Source organism: Monodelphis domestica, chromosome 1, assembly GCF_027887165.1.
Source record: "Monodelphis domestica isolate mMonDom1 chromosome 1, mMonDom1.pri, whole genome shotgun sequence".
Lineage (NCBI taxonomy): Eukaryota > Metazoa > Chordata > Mammalia > Didelphimorphia > Didelphidae > Monodelphis > Monodelphis domestica.
Genome location: NC_077227.1, coordinates 714733369 through 714756594, shown reverse-complemented (window position 1 = coordinate 714756594; position 23226 = coordinate 714733369). Strand labels below are relative to the sequence as shown.

Below are 23226 nucleotides of genomic sequence, written 5' to 3'. Positions count from 1 at the left end.
ATCTCCCTATCTTAAGCCTCCCTATTACCCAGTTGACCCTTTATACAGCTATCAAGATGATGTTTCTCAAGCAAAGTTCTGACCATATCACACTCTTGCTCAATAAACACCAGTGGCTCCTTTTCATCTCCAGGATCAAATATAAACTCCACTGACATTTAAAGCCCTTGCAACCCGACTCCAATATACCTATCTTTTTTCAAACCCATACCTTCTGTCTTAGAATCAATACAGTGTTATTGGTACCAAGACAGAAGAGCAGTAAGGGCTAGTAAATGGAGGTCTAGTGACTTGCCCATGGTCATGAAGCTAAGAGGTGTCTTTGGTCACATTTGAACCCAGGACCTCCTTACTTTAGGCTTGGCTATCAATCACTGAGTAGCTGCCCCCAACATACCTTTCTAGGTTTATTAGAAAGTTTATTTTAGGGTCCCCTTCCCATACTCTCTGGTCCAGCCACACTGAACTTGCTATTCCTCACAAATTATCTTGGGTTTATTTATATATGCTTAATAAAAATTTGTGGTCTCCCTAGTAAATGTAATCTCCCTGAGGTCATTTCTGATTTTGTAACTCTAGGGCTGAGCACAGTGCCTGGCCCATTGGAGGTGCTTACCGATTGGTTGTTCCTCCATGCACTGATTTCATACAAGGCACTCTGGGGATATAGGGACAAAAGCAGAAGTCTCTGCCCACTGGGAGCTTAAGTTCTCCAGGGAATCAGATAAGGCAAAGAGTTGACTTGGGTAGGAAGAGAACACTGGGGAAAGTGTCACAGAGGATGTCACAACCAATCTGGGCACCCTGAGTTGAAGAAGGACTATATTTCAGACATGGAGTGAATGCCCAAATCCAAGGGAGATCTAGCATAATCTGATGAAGAAGGTGAACACGGCCAACGTTGGAATTTGTTTTCTTTGATTATGCATATCACGGGAAAAAGAAATGCTTGTTAATTGAAAAAAGTTAAATTAATCAACAAGAGAAAAGTGAGAACAGAGAGTTATGTGGGTATTTACAGACTTGCAAGACCTCCATGAAAGAAATGATTTGAATCCTCTGTAGCATCACTTTGTTTGCTGGTTTAACTTTTCATTAAATCCCGTAATGCCTAGCCCCTATCTTCTGGCCGTGCCTTTCATAAGCCAGAATGTCATCTGGGGCTTGAAGCCAAAGAAGCGTCTCTACTGTGGTGGCCACCACTTAGAGAAGCCTATTCCTATAGGTCAAGAATCTGCCCACCCCCTCACCCCAGCATCACCCCCTGCCCGCCCCCTGCCCTGGAGCTGGTACCGAGTGGCATCTCCAGAGCTGAGGGAAGGGACTTGGGCCAAAGCTTCAGTTTCTCTTCCCCGCCTGCTCCCCTGCCCCTCCTCCACCAGCCAGTCTCCAAGCAGCCCGGCCACTGTCTGTCATTGTTAGGGAGCCCAAGGAAGACAGAGGGCAATTCAGTCAGCAGAATTTCTGAGCAACAAGCCCTGCCCTGTCCAGGAGCTATTCGGCACGGGTCGAGAGCAGCGGCCTTGGCTCCTGGGCCATGGGGGCTCACAGGCTGCAGTTAACCCTTGCTGATTCAGCCTTTGCACTTGGCATTCCTCACATTCTCTTGAACAGTCTCTTCTTGAGCAGTTCTCTTCTCCCCTGCCTGCCTGCCACCCCCATGCCACTTTCTCTGATGACATCCTCTATATTGCTTTCCCTAAAGAATAGGCATTGGGCCGTGGCCACCTGACTGCTTTTTGGGTATCCTTCAACTCTGTATTTAGTGGGCACTTCATAAACGCTTTCCCTTGGTAAAATGCACCTGGCAGAGGCTGTGGACACAGAGCTACCTGGCATAGAAGCCTCCGTTTACCCCAGTGGAAAAGACAGAGGAGTAGGAGAGAAGAGGCCTGAATGAAAGGAGAGGCCATGGCTTCTTCCATCTCCTAGCCTCCCAGGCTTCCCAGTCCGGGCTGTCTGCTCAGAAGAAGTCCCCAAACAGGGCGGTGGGAGAGGGGGAAGTACCAGAGGGCACAAGACAAATCAAAGGTAATCAATGGAGGATCGTGTACGACCCTCTTAGTGAAGTTTCCCCCGGCCTCTCTGGCTGCCCTCCTAGCTCCAATTATCTTGTGTTTGTTTCATGCATTTTTTATACACTGATATATGTACAGACTCTCTCTCCGAGGCCGGGGGCATACAGCAGGCACCTAACAGATGCTTGTTGAATGACTGACTGGTGTCTCCTATATGATCACATTCCAACTCCCAGAGCGGCTTCAGCCCAAGTACCTTGCCTTGAAAAGTCCGTTTCTTCCTCGTTAATTGGTCTAGCCCATATAATCCTCCCCTGTTCCCCACAGGTTCCCTTGCTTGACTGATGCTAGCTTGTCTGGGGGAGATAGCATAGCCAAATCCTTCGGTCTCGGACTTTTCTGCTGACCATCATCCCGCCCTCAGGGCTCTTTCCTCTGGATGAGCAAGAGAAGCTGGCTAGAAGAGATCGGATGCCCCCCACGACTTCCTGAGAATCTGGTACCTGTGGTGAATGATGAGAAGAGTCGAACATTCTCCTGAGCCAGGGCTCTGTAGTAGAACCAGCTGAAGTACACCACCAATGGGAACCAGACAACGAGAACAATATACCTGTTAGGAGGGCCACAGGGGCAAGAAAAGAGGGAGAGTTCCTTAAGGGGGCTTGTGAGAAGGGTCCGGCTTCCCTAGAGATACCCCAGAGGGGAGTGGATGGGATAAGGGGACTCTCCAAAGTCTCTGTGGCCATCTGATGGCAGAATGGGGATTAGAGTCTTGTCACTTGGAGCTGGGAGAGCTGGACTAAGAAACTCACTCTGCCTTTTTGTGGCAAAGGGCTCAGTGGCAGGCAAGCCTACTCCAGGGGGAACTAAAGACTGAAGGAGGGTGGCCAGAACATACCAGCCCTTACTCTGAGGCCAGATACTTCTGAGGCCAAGCGAGGCAGCTACCCACTCACAGGGCAACACAGTTCTTCTGAGAATGGCATACTTTAAAGTTCCATGAAGGAAGCGATCTGGTTTTCCCCAAGTTTCATCTGCCTATCTCCTAACACTGGTGGCACCAAGGACATTGCTCTACATACAGTGAGTGCTTATAAATGTTTATAGCTGGAAACCTAGAAATAGCTCAGAAAAGTTCTGAATGGCTATGTTCACTTGTATATAGCGATTCAGAGGCAAAGGCGGGGGTATTGGGCAAGGTTTACCTTCAATACCTTCTAAAAGGTTCAGGGTCTACACAGAAATATGACCTGGGTTTCTCTGCTTTAGGGAGAGTCTAGTCACCTCAGCATGAAACAGGGACCAGGGAGACAAGCAGAAGAAGATTTACTAGGCATATACTATGACTTTTTGATCATTGATTTTTAACCCTATTTGCTTCTCTTCTAGTCTCATAGCTCACAAGGCCATAGATTTAAAACTGGAAGGTCACTTAAGGTTATTTACTTCTATCTCCTCATTTTACAGATGAGGAAACTGAGGCTCACAGTGAGTAAACAGTCACATTTAGTATAGAATTAGGGCTGAGATAGGAATCCAGATTCTCAGACTCCAAATCCATTATACTATAAGCATTTAAAATCAGGTTTGAGACAAAAATTTTCATGAATGTAGCAGACAGACACTTACACACTGATCACTTCTTTTCCCCAGGCTAACTTCAAGGCGATAGCTTTTAGGAGTATCAGGCCCTTTTGCATCATTCCTGTCAACAATAGCTTAATGACGTTAATCTTTGAGGTCCTAGGGCAGTACTTACCAAGAAGTCTTGGAACAGGCTTCTAGGAAATCTGAGTGGAAGAGGCGGATGGGTCTATCCACAGGCTGGTGCACCCACTCATCATACTTCTCTCCCAAGTGGCCCACCTGCCATAGCAAAGGTTTTTGCCAGTCAACCAGATCCTTTGAGAGAAGAAGACACCAGTGAGTGATCAACAGAGCAAGTCAAGGCATCTTCAGCTCTTGGGGGGGGACACAAATTACACTGGTTTTCTTGCCAGAGCCCCGACTCTCTTCTGGCTGCTGAACTGGCAAGGTCAATCATTCTCCCATCTACATCTATGCATCCACAAAGTCAGCAAAAATTTATTGAATTCATTAGTTTAAAAAGTAGTTACTAAGCACCTACTATATTTAAGACACTGCGCTAACTACATGCAAAACCAGAAATGATAGTCCCTGCTAAAATGAGCTTAACAGTCCATTGGGAACAGGATACAGCACTTATATGGAGCATAATGAAAGCTAGGGAATGATGGGGCAAAGAAGTAATCTAAAGTGGTCAATATAAATTTGCAGAGGGAGGGAACAGTTTCCAGCAGAGCAATGGTGTCAAACTCAAATAGAAACTGATCCATGGATAGAGAGCCAGGTTTAGAGATGAGAGGTCCTGGGTTCAAATCTGGCTTCAGACACTTCTTAGCCATGTGACCCATGCCAAGTCACTAGACCCTAGTTGTTTAGCCTTTACCCCTCTTCTGTCTAGGAACCAATATCTAGTGTTGATGCTAATACAGAAAAGTAAGGGTTGAAAAAAGAAAAATTGATCCAAGTCAGTCTTGACTTAGAAAACCACAAATTAACATTATCTAGCTCATACTGTATTTTTATTTTGTTAGAAATTTCCTAATTTCCTAAATCTTAATAAATGATATGTAAAACTCAGTGGTTGGCTATGAGAAGGGGGTGGGAGGAGGGGAGGGAAAGAACATGAATCATGTAACCATGGAAAAATTTTCTTAATTAATCAATTAAATAAAATTTAAAAAAGAAATTTCCCAAGAAATTAAAACATTTTTATTTGTTAACTATTTCCCAATTATATGTTAATATGATTCCCCTGGGTCAGGAGTATGACATCTTTGATCTAGAGGATTTAGAAAAGGTTTCAGGAAATTGGTAGCAGCTGGAATTGAGTCTTGAATAGGAAGAAGCTAAAGGGTCAAGAGTAAGAAGTCATATTTTCTAGATATGAAAACAAGATCTTGAGGGTTAAATTTAGTGACCAGTTTGTAGGTCAGTCTGGAGAAGTGTTGTTGTTGTTCAGTCGTCTCCCACTCTCCATGATTCCATTTGGGGTTTTCTTGGTAAAGATATTGGAATGGCTTGCCATACCATTCCAGTGCCATACCAATCAAACTACCTAAAATTATTTCCAAGAATTCTAAGTCAGAAGAGCAGCAAGGGCTAGGCAATTGGCATTAAGTGACCAGCTCAGAGTCACAAAGGTAGGAAGTGTCTGAGACCAGGTCCTCCCAACTCCATGCCTGGTGCACAATAACTGTTGTAATGAAATATGAAGCTTTGTGAAGGAAGTTTAACTTTCATTCCAGGAACATCACACTATTTATTTTGACTTGTGTTTACTCCTTTTGGGGAAAATGTTACAGTTTAAATGAAAGAGTGGTGAATTGTTTGAAATTGAAAACAAACAAAAAACACCAAAAGAGTGATACAGGCCCTGAGTACTAGAGGTGTACAGAGAAGGGGAAGGTCAGTCAAGGGTGGTATATTGGGAAGAACACTGATCTTCAATTCAGGTAGTCCTTGGTTCAAGTTCTGCCTTGGACACTTATTAGTCATGGAACCTTGGACAAATCTAGTCTTAGTTTCACTTTTATTGTGGTTCACTCATTTTAGCCATGTCTGACTCTTTATGACCCCATTTGGGTTTTTCTTGGCAGTGATATTAGAGTGGTTTACCATTTCCATCTTATTTTATAGAGGAGGAATTGAGGCAAATAAGGTTAAGGGACTTGCCTAAGGACACATAGCTAGTTTCACTTAGATTTCCACTATAAAATGGAAATGGGAAGAGAATTTCTTCCTTCATTATTGCTATATTTAATAAACTATGTGGTCATATGCTATTATGTGCCTTTGTTTTACAAATGTAGTATGCTATTTCAGAGAGAAGAAAGATTCCTGATGGGGATTGTGGATGGAACCATAGACATCCAACTGAAAGGAATAACCCTTAAATCAGTTAGAACTGATCACCTAGAGGTATTTTGATTTAATTATAGATTACATATCCCTTCTTTAAGGAAATTAACCTTTATAGCTGAACCAGAAAAATTTACCTTTTTAAATTAAAAAAATTACTTATTTGAAAAATATTTTTCCATGTTTACATGATTCATTTTCTTTCCCTCCCTTCTTCCCTCTCTCTTCCCAGAGCCAACAAGCAATTCCACTGGGTTGTACAAATCTTGTCACTTGATACCTATTTCCATATTATTAAAAAATATCCTTCATATAAATTATTGTTATTATTATTTTTTTTAAACACTTATCTTCTGTCTTAGTATCAATGCTAGGGCAGAAGAGCAGCAAGGGCTAGGCAATTGGGAGTAAGTGACTTGCCCAAGTTCACACAATTGTATCTGAGGCCAGATTTGAATCCAGGTTCTCTCAAATCCAGGCTTGGTCCTCTTTATCCACTGTGCAACCTAGTTGCCCCTTTCAGGTAAGTTATTGTGACATTACTTAGAGCAACCTTTACAAAAGGAAATATTTCTTATTACCCTTCCAGACAATTGTGGGTTTTTTAAAAAATCTTATTTAGTCAATTTAGAACATTATTCCTTGGTTAAAAGAATCATATTCTTTCCCTCCCTCCCCTCCCCCATCCCTTCCCAAAGCCGACATGTGATTCCACTGGGTATTACATGTGTCCTTGATCAGAACCTATTTCCATGTTGTTGATGTGTGCACTAGGATGTTCATTTAGAGTCTCTATCCCCAGCCATATCCCTTCGATCCATGTATTCAAGCAGTTGTTTTTCTTCTGTGTTTCCGCTCCCACAGTTTTTTCTCTGAAATGTGGATAGTGTTCTTTCTTGTAGATCCCTCCAAGTTGTTCAGGATGACTGCACTGCCACTAATGGAGAAGTCCATTATGTTCGGTTGTACCACAGTGCATCAGACTCTGTGTACAATGTTTTCCTGGTTCTGCTCCTCTCGCTCTGCATCACTTCCTGGAGGTTGTTCCAGTCTCCATGGAATTCCTCCACTTTATTATTCCTTTTAGCACAATAGTATTCCATCACCAACATATACCACAGTTTGTTCAGCCATTCCCCAACTGAAGGGCATCCCCTCATTTTCCAATTTTTTACCCCCACAAAGAGCTCAGCTATGAATATTCTTGTACAAGTCTTTTTCCTTATTATCTCTTTGGGGTACAAACCTAGCAGTGTTATGGCTGGATCAAAGGGCAGACAGTCTTTTAACGCCCTTTGAGCATAGTTCCAAACTGCCCTCCAGAATGGTTGGATCAGTTCACAACTCCACCAGCAATGAATTAATGTCCCTACTTTGCCACATCCCCTCCAGCATCCATTACTTTCCTTTGCTGTCATGTTAGCCAATCTGCTAGGTGTGAGGTGATATCTCCGAGTTGTTTTGATTTACATCTCTCTGATTATAAGAGATTTAGAACACTTTTTCATGTGCTTATTAATAGTTTTGATTTCTTTGGCTAAAAACTGCCTATTTATGTCCCTTGCCCATTTATCAACTGGAGAATGGCTTGATTTTTTTTTTTTTGGTATAATCGATTTAGCTTTTTTTAGTAATTTTTTAGTAAATCTTTTTTGTAATTAGACCTTTGTCAGAGGTTTTTGTTATGAAGATTGTTTCTCAATTTGTTGCTTCCTTTCTAATTCTGGTTGCATTGGTTTTGTTTATACAAAAACTTTTTAATTTAATGTTATCTAAATTATTTATTTTACATTTTGTGACTTTTTCTAAGTCTTGCTTGGTTTTAAACTCTTTCCTTTCCCAAAGATCTGACATGTATACTATTCTGTGCTCTCCTAATTTACTTAGTTTCCTTCTTTATATTCAAGCCATTCACCCATTCTGAGTTTATCTTGGTGTAGAGTGTGAGGTGTTGATCCAAACCTAATCTCTCCCATACTCAGACAGTGTGGGTTTTAAATTGCTTAGCCACCCTAAGCAGTGGTAGAGTGAATCTTTCTTCCATGTGCCAGGGAAACTGACAAAACTATTTGGTTAGTGGCTTGAGTTGAGTGCTACCTGGTGACAACTCAGATACTAGCTATACTCACTAGCTAGATAACTAATGTAGTAACACACTGCCTTTCTGTAAGCATAAGGAAAGCAGTTTAGGCACTAGTTTGGATTGGTTGTATTGTAGACCCAAAATTAAATGTCCCAAATGTTATGGTGTACATAGAAAATGTCTCACACAGTTCTTACATATGGGGTAACTGATCTGTGATACTTTGATTTGTTTCTAAGAGGTCCATTTTGAAACTCAGGATTCACAACTACATATACTTACTCTAGCCAACCCCCCCCCACCCCCGGTGTTTCCAGGTTTGTTACTGAATTTTATTTTGGGGGTTTTGCTTTTTTTTCCCCTAGGGTTTTTTGTTTCTACTTCTAAATTTGTAATGTTTCCTGATTTATCCACAGAAAAATATTTAGTTTCAGTTCAGGTTTTGATTTGAATTATTTTTCCCTTGTGCAATTTTTACCATTTATGATAGACTCATTGTATTTCATAGGATTAAAGATGTGCTGTGCCTATGAATGCAATTGATAATTTATTCTACCTGTAGCTTACAGTAAGTAGTGTTGCATTGCTGGTAATAAGCCCAGCTTTTAGTTGTGTGTTGCTGTGGTGCTTCCTTTCTGAATATAATTTGCCTTCTTATGTGCGAATTGTAGTACATCACGAAAATGTCATTGTCTTAATTACATTTTGAACAAAATGAAGAACAAATTTTTAGGAAAATGGTGTGAATTAATGGAGAGAAAAACATGAAGAGGTCTTTTAATCCTTGGAGTAGATTTTTTGAGTGTAAAAATAAAGACATAATTATTAATTATAAAGAGAAGATTTACAAAATATTTGGAAAGATTTAAGTTCTCAATAATAAATTCAGAGTAGGAACCCCTCCATTCCCCTTAGCCTTTTTCTTATGAACTATTGTTTTTTCTTAATCACTATTACTGATCACTCGAAAATCTCTTATACAGTGATAGTACCTGGAAATTGATCACTATACCATTCTCTGAAGAGGAGGTGCTGACTAAAAAAGTAGAAGATGTAATGGGCAGAGAATGTCTACCTGAGGACAAACTGAAAAATATATTAAGTTGGGAAAGAGATGATTCTCTTACAAACCGAGTCTCAAAAACCCCCTTATCAAAGGGGAATTAATTATAGTACAAATTGGAACTCTCCCCAGGAAAGGGCCCATGTCTTTGGGGGAAAGATTTAATTTAGATTTGGGCAGGTCATGTTACTAAAAGATTTCTAGATTTTGTAGAGCTAGAAAAAAAATAATAAAATTCATCTAGAAGACCAAGAGCCCAAGACTATCAACAGAATTTTAAAAATATATAAAGAAGAGCGTCTTAACTAAACTGGATCTCAATCCACATTATAAATCAGAAAACATCAAAACAATTTGGTACTGGCCAAGAAATAGAGTAGTGGATCAATGGACTAGGTTAGGCACTCAATCTACCATAGTAAATGACAACAATAAACTAACAATTGAGCAACCCAAAGATCCAAGGTTTTAGAAAAAGAATTCATTATTTGACAAAAACCGCTGGGAAAACTGGAAACAGGAGGGCAGAAATGAGGCAAAGACAACACCTCATGCCATATACCAAGGTAAATTAAAATGGATACATAATTTAACAATAAAGGGGGATACCACAAATTAGGGAAGCACAAAATAGTTTACCTCTCAGATCTGTGGATAAGAGAAGAATTTGTGTCCAAACAAGACATAAAGAACATTATGAGATGCAAATAGACAACTTTGATTACATTAAATTAAAAAGGGCTTGCACAGACAAAACCAATGCAACCAAGATCAAAAGGCAAACAACAAAGTGGGAAAAAAATTCTGACAACTATTTCTGACAAAGGCTTCATTTCTTAAATATATAGAGAACTGAGTCAAATTTATAAGAATACAAAGCATTCCCCAATCGACAAATGGTCAAAGGATAATGAACAGATAATTCTCAGATGAAGAAATAAAACTATCATTAGTTATATGAAAAAATGCTCCAAATTGCTATTAATTAGGTAAATGCAAATTAAAACAATTCTGAGCTACCATCACACACTTATCAGACTGGCTACTATGATTAAAAAAGAAAATGATAAATGTTGGAGAGTTTGTGAAAAGTTGAGACACTAATATACTGATGGCGGAGCTATGAACTAACACAACCATTCTGGAGACCAATTTGGAACTATGCCCAAAGGGTCATAAAGCTGTGCATACCTTTTGACCATCCAATACACTAATAGGCCTATATCCCAAAGAGATTAAAAATAGGGGAAAAAGTGCTAGTTGTACAAAAGTATTTATAACAGTTCTGTTTGTGGTGGCAAAGACCTGGAAACTAAAGGATTGTCTATCAATTGGGGAATGGCTGACCAAGTTGTGGTATATAATTGCAATGGAGTAATATTGTGCCATAAGAAAAGACAAACAAACAAAAAGACAAACCTGGAAAGACTTAATTGAAGTGATGCAAAGTGAAGTTAACAGACCTTGGAGAACACTATATACAGTGTCAGAAGTATTGTATGATGATCAACTGTTTGGGACTAAAGTATTATCAGCAAAACAAGGTCCCAAGATAACCTCAAAGGACTTATGATGAAAAATTCTATCTACAGCCAAAGAAGGAACTGTTGGAATCTGATTGCAGGTCAAATCATGACATCCTTCACTTTCCTTCATGAGTTTTTTTTAATTGAATGTGTGAAATGTATCTTTTGCAACAGCATGGGAAATATGGAAATATGTATTGCATGAAAACACTGCTATAAACTATATCAGACTATTTATTGCTGGGAGAGAGGAAGAGAATCTAAATCTCAAAATGCCAGATAACAATTTTCAAAAATTGTTTCTGGGGGCAGCTGGATGGCTCAGTGGATTGAGAGCCAGGCCTAGAGAGACAGGGGTTCCTGGGTTCAAATCTGGCCTCAGACACTTCCCAGCTGTGTGACTCAGGGCAAGTCATTTAACCCCCATTGCCTAGCACTTACCACTCTTCTGCCTTGGAGCCAATACACAGTATATAGTACAGTGCCTGGCACATAGGTATTTGACAAATATTTATGGACGAACAGCTAACCTCAAAAGCCATCAGAGGCTAGCTTTTGAATCTGGTCAGAGACTAAAGAATATATCCTTTCATGGCAATGATTTCAGAAAAGATACACTGGCAGTGGCCATTCCTAGCATTAGATATATATAAGTTTTCAGATAAACACAATTCAGCTGTGTCAAGGAGGCTCATCCCCTCCCCCTTCCTGAGTAACTTTAACTATCTATCAAACATTCCTGACATACCACAGTTGTGCCAGGATTGTGTCAGTGTATGTTCTGTATGGCAATAAAAGTTAAGGTTTGGGGCAGGACCAGGGAAGACCAACAAGAAGACCAAGGGGAGAACCACGAGGAGGAGAGAGTGCAGGCAGGTGAGGGGGAATGAGGAAAAGATTGGCAGGCTCGGTACCACACGGTCAGGTTACTTATAGGAACATTATCTATCTTCCAATAAACTTTATAATATATATATATATATATATATATATAGGTAGAAAAAATATTATTATTATTTTTAATTATTACAGATGGCAACCACGAAGGGATAAAGGGATGAAAGTCTGTAGAAAACTTGTTGAAACATAGAACTGTAGAAAGAACCAATTTGCTTGGAAAAGGGCCAGAGTTCACAGTAGCCTGATGAAAGGACATCACCAGCAGAGTACAGCTGAAGAGGAAGAACTTCCTTCTGTTAAATTATTGGTCTACATAGCTACATGTTGGATGCATTCAAGAGACAAATGCTGAATTGGGCTGTAAGACATTACTGTCTGCTGTGTGGCCTCTAGCCTGTTGCTAATGAGATTAGAATCAGGGATGAAGGTTGCTTAACTGAAAATCGTACACCCAACTTCATCATTAGTTGTTTATATCTCCAACCATTCAGATACACAGGAGCCTGTAGTGAAGTGATGGTCAAAACTGAAAATGTTTAGTGTTTTGTTGTGCTGGCAATGGATTCCAAGTGACCATAGGCTAGCCATTCATGGAAGAGCTAAGGCTTGATGGACTGAATGATAAAGATGATCCCTGCTTGGGACAAAACAGAGTAATTCTGAAGTTACTGAGGAAGTTGGTGTGATGAGGAAGGTGGCCAATGCTGCTCTGTAATATCTAGACTCTGTTACCATCTCTGAAGTGCTAGAATTGACATTATTCAAGATATTACTATAAGCAACAAACTGAGCCTTGATACCCAAACACTTTGACCATCTATACAACCTGAGCTCAAAGGAGGAAAGAAGAAAGTAATGGTAGAGATTATCACTAGAGTCCTGGGTCACCAATTTGGCTTGAGGAGTTAGACTGTGGTGACTCTCCAGTACCAAAAATTGGAAAGATCAGTTGAGAGATAAGTTCCGGGAGGTGAAGTGCTTTCTTGTTTCAATGGTGGGATATAGGAATGTGCCTGAGTGGCTACTTATAGATTCCACCACACTGATAAACAACCTTTTTGCCTGATTCTTGTTTTTTTTTCCCCTAATTACATGTAGAAACAATTTTTGAAAACTCTTTTCTGACATTTTGTTATTCAGATGCTCTCCCTCTCTCCTACCTGTTCAGGCAATAAATAGTCTGACATAGGTTATAGCAGTACTTTCATGCAAAACATATTTCTATATTGTTCATGCTGTGAAAGAAGACACATGTTACACATACAATAAAAAAACTCATAAAGGAAATAAGTGGAAGATGGCATGCTTTGATCTGTAATCAGATCCCAACAGTTCTTTCTTTGGCTATGGATAGTATTTTTCATCACAAGTTTCTTGTGGATATCTTGGAAACTTGCTTTGCTGATAATAGCTAAATCCTTCACAGTTGATCATCATAGAGTATTTCTGTTACTGTATATGATGTTCTCCTGGTTGACATTTCACTTTGTATCAGTTAACAGAAGGCTTTCCAGGTTTTTCTGAAGTCATCCTGTTCATCATTTCTTATGGTACAATAGTATTCCATTACAACCATATACCACAACTTATTCAGCCATTCCCCAATTGATGGACACCCACTCAGTTTCCAATTCTTTGTTACTACAAAAAGAGCTCCTAAGAATATTTTGTATAGATAGGGTCTTTTCCCTTATCTCTGATCATTTTGGGATACAGACCAGTAATGGTATTGCTAAGAAAAGGGGCATACATAGTTTTATGGTTCTTTGGTCATGGTTCCATATTGCTCTCCAGAATGGTTATATCAGATAACCAGCCTTTTTGAGAGCAATCCAGAAAGATTCATCTGTGATAGAATCCACCTAAAAGAACTATTGGTCTATATTATCATCCAAGAGTCCAGTAGATTTTACATATAATATATATGTACATACATATACTTACTACAATGGTAGTATTGAAGAATTGGAAAATCCAAATGTGTTTGATACCAGATTTTGAACATGAGAACTCTAGAGGATATTATACAATACCAAGAGCTCAAAATGCCCTGAGCTTCCACTAGGCATAACCAGAGATTCTCAGTGCTGAATTCACAGAGTAAATACTATCAGATTCCTATGGGAGAGGAAGACCCTTTTAATTTGTCCAGTAATTTTTTTTACCAATTAGAGCACATGCCCCAAGGAATTTTAAGGCTTAAGGCAAATTGTTACTTCATAAATTACCTTCTTATACTCTTTTCCCACACCCTGTAGTCAAACTAACCCTCAGCCACTTTTTTTTTAAACTCTAAGACAGAAGTCTTAGCTATGCAATTGGGATTAAATGACCTGCCTAGGGACCCACAGCTAGGAAGTGTCTAAGGCCATATTTGAACCCAAGTCCTCCTGACTCCAAGCCTGGGCTTTATACATTGAGCTACCTAGCTACCCCTAACCCTCACCTTTTGTGTTTCCTTACACATAACATTCTCCCAAGGTTGCGAATGTTTGACATATATGTCAGATGCAGGTCTTGCTTATCCTACATTATAACGAATACTTCACTTTGACTGCCTTTCTTTAGTCCTGGCTATTGATTGGATAAGTGCATAATTGCTTAAATCACTTTAATTGGGCCCTTATTCAAGGACCTGTTATAGGTTTATTTTTCCTTTACTTAGAATTTTTACACATAAGACTTTGATATTTCATATTTTATCCACAAGTTATTTTTTCTCTTTTATTTTGATTTTTGATGTTTTTTATTTTCTTTGCCAATTGATTCATATACCTCATAACTCAGCCATGCATCCCTGAGTGATCCCTGTGTTTGTCACCATCCTCCTCAGGGGGGAAGTGTTATGCTATAATGACAACTTTAAATTCATTTGAGAGAAATTTCAGGATAAGAAACTTGCTACCTCTCCAAATCCAGAAAGTGAACTGTTTGGAGAAGGTGCCATACAGATGCCTGAACAGACCACATACTGCACCAGAAGATCCAGAGTGAATTTTGGAATGTGGTGATTTGAACTGTGTGGGGTTGAATGCATTTGTTTTGTATGTATACTCGTATGCTGAAGGGGACTGCCCCCAATTGGCTTTTTATCAAGGCAATCATTGGTTTTGTTCTCTTTCTCTTTTATCCCCAAATTACTATAATTTAAAAGCTCAAAATGTTTACAAGATCCATTGGAGAGACCAGTCTTCCAAGGGATCTCAGGGGGAGTGAATGTGTAATTGGAAATCTTGTGCCTTTGAACTACATTTCCCAGGAGTCCACTGACTTCCTGTCATTATGTGCTGATGTAGTCAGGGGGATAAATAATGTGGTCTTCCTGCTAGCTCTCTTTGCTTCCTGCTGGGGACTGTGGTGGAGCATGCTTTTTTTTTTGTTTTTTTTTTTAATATATTTTATTTGATCATTTCCAAGCATTATTCGTTAAAGACATAGATCATTTTCTTTTCCTCCCCCCCCCCCCACCCCCCATAGCCGACGCGTAAGTCCACTGGGCATTAGATGTTTTCTTGATTTGAACCCATTGCTTTGTTGATAGTATTTGCATTAGAGTGTTCATTTAGAGTCTCTCCTCTGTCATGTCCCCTCAACCTCTGTATTCAGGCAGTTGCTTTTTCTCGGTGTTTCCACTCCCATAGTTTATCCTTTGCTTATGAATGGTGTTTTTTTCTCCTGGGTCCCTGCAAGTTGTTCAGGGACATTACACCACCACCAATGGAGAAGTCCATTACGTTCGATGATACCACAGTGTGTTTGTCTCTGTGTACAATGTTCTCCTGGTTCTGCTCCTCTCGCTCTGCATCACTTCCTGGAGGTTGTTCCAGTCTCCATGGAACTTCTCCACTTTATTATTCCTTTTAGCACAATAGTACTCCATCACCAACATATACCACAGTTTGTTCAGCCATTCCCCAATTGATGGGCATCCCCTCATTTTCCAGTTTTGGGCCACCACAAAGAGCGCAGCTATGAATATTTTTGTACAAGTCTTTGTGTCCATTATCTCTTTGGGGTACAGACCCAGCAGTGCTATGGCTGGGTCAAAGGGTAGATATTCTTTTAGCACCCTTTGGGCATAGTTCCAAATTGCCCTCCAGAATGGTTGGATCAGTTCACAGTGGAGCATGCTTTTTGAACAGGTAGATTAGCCATGGGCATGTGGTTTTACTTTGTTACTTATAGTGATCATTAATAAATCTTATAAAATATAATATTTAAAATTATTGTACATTAATTTTAATTTTAAACAGATAGGCAGCAAAACCATAGACATACCCCCTAACCTCTGCTTCAAGATAGTCCAGCATGGACATCATCAAGGAAAACAACCCTTGTAGAAATCCAATCTGGCAACTGACACTGCAGGTGCTGCCACTCGTACCTTTTCAACAACTACCAAAAGCACAGAAGAGAACAAAGTTCTTACCACCAAATTCCTGGACACTATTAAATCATCTGTATCAGAAATGTATGTATACAGTTATCCCTTCCACATCTTGCACTTTCCCATCATGGTTTTGACATATTGCGGGTTGCATCAGAAATTAAATTGGGAATTTTGGGGAGAGTTTTACAGAAGCCTCATAAAATATGTGAAGGTCAGCAGGTGACATAAAAAAGTTTAGAAACTCAGAAATACATACTTAACCCACAATTTACAGTAAGGAACTGAAAATATCTCATAGCTTAGCATGAATTAATTTATCTGACCCTTTGCAATGTGATAACTGGCAAGCTTATTCTGAGGGAACAAGTTTTAGTGGTAGGAGTGGGGTAAAAAGTATGAAGACAGGAAGTCACCTGGGATTGAAGGGTAAGATTTAGGAAAAGTAGATGTGCTATAGAAAATCTTTTCTCTGTTTTGCATTGATATCCATTACTACAACCTTTCCTATTTAACATAGTGCTAGAAATGCTAGTGATAACAGTAAGATAAGAAAAAGGAATTATGGGAATAAGTATAGGTAAAAAGAAGAAAAACTATTATTTTTTGCAGATGTACTTAGAGAACCTTAGAAAGCCAACAAAAGTTAATTGAAATAATTAATAACTTCAGCAAAGTTTCAGAATATTAGATAAACTTATATAAATCATAAGTTTTCCTAGTTATAACCCAAACAACCTATCAGAAGGAACTGGAATGAGAAATTCCATCCAAAATAGTTGCAGAAGTTATAAAATGCTTGGGAATATATCTTCCAAGATTTATTCAGGGACTATATGAATTTAACTATAAAATGCTCTTTGGAAAAATATAGACCTAGATAAATGGGGGAAAATTGCTCATGGGTTGTATGACAGAGGCTGGCACTAAAGAAAAAAAGTGCCAGACTGAAGAGTATGTGAAATTGATCACCTCAATGGGGGAGGGGCCCCAGGAGTGAATTTGAGAGGGGGAGAAGACTTTAGCAAGGAGAGCAGTGAGGGTCTCTCTGTCTTGAGATGTCAAAGAGAAGGTGGGAAAAAGACTTTCTGCTGAGGGTTACCCATTTTTCCTGCTGGTGACTGGAAATCTTTCCCCCCAACACTTGAAGGGACTTTCTGAAGAGAAACCTGAGCAGACTTTACCTCAGCTCCTGTTGCCCAGTGGTGAATCAACCTGACTTTCTCTCAGGGGGCTCAGGCTGCCAAGGCCTGAGTAACCCCCCCAAAACTTGAGGAGGTAAGAGAAAGGGTTTAAATAAAGACAGGGACCCCTTCTTCCCACTTTACTTTTCCCATTCTTCCCTGCCCGTTATTCCTTTTGTATTACCTGATTGAGTTAACATTAAAAGTTATCTGTTCCCCAAGCTGAATGTGAGTGAATGGATCAAGGGGAGACCTTTTGGTCTCGAGTAGTGGAGGGGGAACAAGAGGGACAAGAGAGAATTTGGGAGAGCAGCTTTAGCTAAGGAGGGAAGGCAGAAGGGGGAAATCTTTGAACCCCCTCTCTGAGCCAACCCATTACATCTGCTGTCTCCCTGTACCCCGCTTTGAGAAGGGGGTTCTCCTCCCTTTCCCACTCTCCATACCGAAAGTCCAAGCTTCCAATTTCGGGGCACAATACTTCTCTCTTTATTTTTTTTAAGACAGTTGGACAGATCAAAATAATAAAAATGACAATGCTACTTAAATTAATTTACTTGTTCAGTGCTATAGCAATCAAAATTCCAAACAATGATGAAATAGACAATTTCAGAGGAAATTAGGAAGACCTCTATAACCTAAAGTAGAACAAAGTGAGCTGAACTAAAACATATACCATTTACTTCATGACAAGGAGGTGATGAACTTAAAATGCAGAAAGACAACTATATTTTTTGAATGTGGATACTGGGGGAATGCGTTTTGACAAACAATACAGATATAATACTTTTTTTTTAAACCCTTACCTTCTGTCTTAGAATCAATACTGTGTATTGGTTCTAAGGCAGAAGAGTGGTAAGAGTTAGGCAATTGGGGTCAAGTGACTTGCCCAGGGTCTGGACACATCTGAGGCCAGATATGAACCGAGGACCTCCCATCTCTGGGCCTGACTCTCAATCTACTAAGCCACCCAGCTGCCCCCTAAACAAATACTTCTCAAAATAGGAGTTGGAAGCCAAATAATCCTATGAAAACTATTTCAAGTTACTACTACTAAGACATAAAACAATCGGATTTCACCCTTCATCCAGAAAATTGGCAAAGATGGAAAAAGGTGGGAATAGTCAATATTAGAGAGACACTGGAAAGGCAGACACTGAAGCACTATTGGTGGGTGATGACATTATTCAACCATTATGGATCTCAACCAGGAATAATGTGAGAAAAACACTCAACTGTCCATACTCTTTGACCTAGCCATTCCACTACTGGGCATATATTTTGACTTCCCCAAAGAAGTCAAAGACTCACATGAAAGGGTCTAATTCATGCCAAAATATTTATAGTAGCACTCTGTAATAGTAAATAACTAGAAACAAAGTAGTGTCCATCAATAGGGAATGCCTAAAAGAATCATGGATTATTATTGTGCAGTAAGAAATAATCACGAGGAATTCAGAGAAACATGCAATGATCTATATGATTTGCTGCAGAGAAAAATAAGAAACAAGAGAATGATAGGCACAATGGTTACAACAACAATGTAAATGAAAAGATTACTAAAATGAAGTAAAAATCTGAGTAACTGAAAAGATAGTCAAGTTCTGAGAGGACAGATACTGAAAAAATACTTCATTTTCCATGACTGAAAAGGGAAGGGTTGGGTGGGTGGGTGGGAGGGCTCTGAGGACAAAATACTTTTTTCACAGTAAAGTTATTAATTTTAAAATTTAATTTGATTTATTTGTTACATTTTGAGTTCGCTCCCTCCCAGCTCTACACTAGATATTTTGTTTCCTTCTATTTTGTCAGTCTTTTGACTTTGCTTTATTAATTCTTGCTCTTTTGCAAGATCATTGGTTTCCAATTGCCCAATTCTGGTCTTTAAGGCCTGATTTTCTGCTATAATCTTTTGATTTTCTGCTATAATCTTTTGATTTTCCTTTTCGGTTTGGTCTATCCTGCTTTTTCATGGCTTCCAGCTGTTTCTCTAATTGGGAATTCTTGTCCTTTAAACTGTTATTTTTTTTTTGAACTATTTCCCACTTTTCTTTCCAGAATTTTTGGTAAACTCCAATTTAAATTCTTCAAGAGCTTATGGCTAATTTCCATTTTGGGGGAAGGTTTTGGCACATTTATTTGTATTTCCTCTTCTGCTATTTCCTCTGTAGTCTGGATTTTTCCTCTGTAAAAATTATCCAGGGTCAACTGCCAGGAGCCTTCAAAGACCACGCTGTTTGACATAGTCCACGTGGAAACTGGGGACTGCCAAGCAGCCCCCAGGAAGGATGGAAATACCCACTGAAACCCCCCCAAGTGACTTTCATTATTAATATCCCCTTATTATTGGATTATTATATAATATTTTTATATATAATAATAATTATTATGATTATTATTCTTACTTAGTCCCAGGAAAAATAGATGTGAGCAACATGCTTGCTGGGTTAATACAGATGTACAGATGTCCCACTCTGTCTCCCTAGGATATTACCAGGAGAGTCCACTTACAAAATTAAAGCTGAGGATTCTTATATATCCACTTAAATAGGACCCTCTTTTCTAGGCATAAAAAACTCCTGGCAAATCTGTGCTCTGAATTCCCTAACCTATATCTTGGTCACGTTGATTCTACCACTGATCCTGCACTTAGCAACAATGTTTCATTGACTATCTCCCTAGGCTTCCTGTCTGTTGTTAGATTCCATGGAAACATGTATGTTGAGAATGAAACTGTGTACCAAGTAGATGTGTGATCATGAGGATATAAAATAAAGCCAGGCCTCAGCCAAGGCAGAGCAGTTTATCCTGTGAAATTTGTGCTGTGGGTTGAATGCAAAAGTTGTGTTCCATTCGCCATTTAGCCAACACTATCACACCTCCAAGATCCCATCCCTTGTGGAAGGCTGGCCCACCCCACAGCAGTCAATCCCTTCTTCTTGTTTTTCTTGGTGTTGGGGAAATTGTTCCTGGGCACTGTTTGCCATCAGTATGGTGATTTTTTTCTTCCCTTTCCAGTCAGAAATCTGAGTGAGGAGAGCAAGGATTTTTGCCTGAGGCCAGCTCTCCAGTCTCTGCAGCTTCTGCTATTTGCTGCCCTTCTGTGTGTTATTTCCCCACGGGTGCCATGGTCTACGCTCTTCAGTCTGCTGGGGTTTCAGGGGTAGATCTTTGGTGGTCTTAGTTAGCTGCCAAGGACCTAGAGGTGCCCCTTGCTCACTCACAGAGCATGCTGGCTCTGACTCTGACTCCTTGGGTGGAGTGGAGGAGGGTGGATCAGCTCGTGTTTTGGTGGAAGCTTTTTCACCCTCTTATGGTGTGGAATGTCCAAATCCCATGTACCTTCAATGCTGTTCCCTACTGTAGAGTCACTTCGTTCATATGAATTTGGTTTTTTGGCCTTTTGAGGTAGTCTATATCAGTAGGTGTTGAGGAGAGGAAGAGTCCTGCGTCTAGACTGCCGCCATGTTTACCAGAAAGTCCCCAGCTCTATACTAGAGAAGGTCAACATTGGACACAGCTACACATGTAAAACCAAACAATACATACTTCCATATATTAGTTCTTTTTTCTGGAGGTGGATAGCATCTTCCTTCATAGGTCCTTTGAGGTAGATTTGAACATTCATATTGCAAGGAAGAGCTTAGTAATTTCCAGGTTCTTCTAAAAAAAACAAATAATGAACAACTCCTCTTTGAACAATATTGCTGTTACTACATATGAAGTCGTCTTGGTTCTGATCATTTCACTTTTCATTATTTCACACAAACCTTGCCATGTTTTTCTAAAACCAACCTGCCCAGGGACATGAATAGGCAGTTTTCAGATAAAGAAATCAAAACTACTAATAAGCACATGAAAAAATATTCTAAATCTCTTATAATCAGAGAGATGCAAATTCAAATAACTCTGAGGTATTACCTCACACCTAGCAGATTGGCTAACATGACAGCAAAGGAAAGTAATGAATGCTGGAGGGGATGTGACAAAGTAAGGACATTAACTCATTGCTGGTGGAGTTGTGAATTGATCCAACCATTCTGGAAGGCAATTAGGAACTATGCCCAAAGGGCGTTAAAAGACTGAGTGCCCTTTGATCCAGCCATAGCACTGCTGGGTTTATACCCCAAAGAGATAATAAGGAAAAAAAACCCATACAAGAATATTCATAGCTGAGCTCTTTGTGGTGGCAAAAAATTAGAAAATGAGGGGATACCCTTCAATTGGGGAATGACTGAACAAACAGTGGCATCTCTTTGGTGATGGAATACTATTGCGCTTAAAGAAATAATGAACTAGAGGAATTCCATGTGAATTAGAATGACCTCCAGGAAGTAATGCAGAGTGAAAGGAGCAGAAACAGGAGAACATTGTACACTGAGACTGATACACTGTGGCACAATCAAATGTAATGGACTTCTCCATTAGTGGCAATGCAATGATCCTGAACAACTCGGAGGGATCTACAAGAAAGAACACTCTCCACATTCAGAGGAAAAACTGGGGGAGTAGAAATACTGAAGGAAAACAACTGCTTGATTACATGGGTCAAGGGGGATATGATTGGGGATGTAGACTCTAAATGATCATCCTAGTGCACACATCAACAACATGGAAATAGGTTCTGATCAAGAACACATATAATACCCAATGGAATTGCGTGTTGGCTACGGGAAGGGGGGGAGGGGAGGGAAGGAAAGAATATGATTCTTTTAACCAAGGAATAATGTTCTAAATTGACTAAAATTTTCAAAAAATAAAAAATAAAATAAAACCAACCTGCCCATCACTGCTCACAGCACAGGAATATTCCATCATAATGAGATACCACAACTTATTCTGTCCTTCCCCAATGGATGGGCAACTCTTCAATGCCCAGCTCTTTGCCACTACAAAGAGAGCTGCCAGAAATCTTTTGGAATGTAAAAGGTTCTTTTCTTTTACCCTGATCATCTCCTAATAGTGCTATTGCTGGGTCAGAGAGTACATGCAGTTTGATAACTCTGGGCATCATTCCAGACTGCTCTCCAAAATATTTAAATCAGTTCATAGTTCCGAAGTTACTGGTTTTACTTAACTTATTTTCTTTATTGCAAAAGAGCATTTATTGTTGGGGATTGGGGGAAAACCCTTAAATGATACAGGCATCACTAAAACATGTTTTAAAACAAAACAGGATGTCCTTACTTGACAGTCTTCCCAAGGGCTGGCTCTGTCCCATGGCCTTCCTATATGCAAGCTCCCTTCTCCTAGCTTAAGCCTGCCTCTCCTGGTGCCTGCCTCTTCCTACCACTGAGGTTGGGAGTACACACAAGCATCTATGTCCACAGACTGCTGGCTCCCTTCGAGAGGGGGTGGACAGGGGAAGGGGGACAAGAAGCTGAGTGTCTCGTGGGACCTTGCTCCCCTTGATTGCTCAGCTGCAACACTCAGCAGGTTAGCTCAGCCCAATTCAGGGAGGAAGGGCCCCAGGTAAAGCAGGCAACATGAGATGGTGTGCATTGAGAGAGGAAGAAATGCTGAAGAAAGTTCCCCCTTCCAGCTCTCTAGATGACACTCCCCCTTGGCACCAGGAATCTGACCAGGCAGCATTGTGAGCTCCAAACCAGGCACGTAGGTAGTGTCCTTTGTAGGATAAAGGGACCTGCACATGTGGGCTGGGCAATCCGCCAGAGAAACAGAGCTAGGTTAGGGTTGGTTTGACCAAAGCCCTCCCCTCAGGCTGTCTCCCTCTGCCAATCCCACCCCTTCCCTACCTCTGTTATATCCCACCCGGGCTCCAGGGTCCTGGCTAAGAGGCAGAGAGGAGAGGGGGACAGAAAGAAGTATGCCAAGAATGTGGCCCCCAGGAGCAGACAGGGCACTGGGGGGAAAGGGTGATTGAGAGTGGGCAGGACAGCCCTAATAGTCATATCAGAAGAACATTGTTAGGGAGCCATGAGGGGGAGGAAGGCAAGGGTCAGAGAAAGAAGGAAGGCACCATACAGAGATTCGGGCTCTCACCCCATCATGCAACCACCACTTCCCAAGTTCCCACGTGCCCTTGTCTTCCAGAAGAAAATCTTTCTGGAGTCAGGGCAAAACAAGAGACCTATGCAGGTCGTCCTGTAAAGTGGCCTATGC

At 40.3% G+C, this 23226-nt stretch overlaps 1 protein-coding gene across 2 annotated transcripts in view; it reads right to left on the bottom strand.

The window, feature by feature from the left end:
- The window catches only part of FA2H (fatty acid 2-hydroxylase), an 83196-nt gene that overhangs the window by 5643 nt on the left and 54327 nt on the right, over window positions 1-23226 (bottom strand). For both annotated transcript variants that reach the window (XM_007477505.3, XM_001375279.4), the window contains exons 3-4: window positions 3778-3920; window positions 2522-2628 (exon numbers count right to left, since the gene is read on the bottom strand). In XM_007477505.3, coding sequence (XP_007477567.2) covers window positions 2522-2628; window positions 3778-3920 — 250 coding nt within the window. The remainder of the gene's footprint in view (window positions 1-2521; window positions 2629-3777; window positions 3921-23226) is intronic.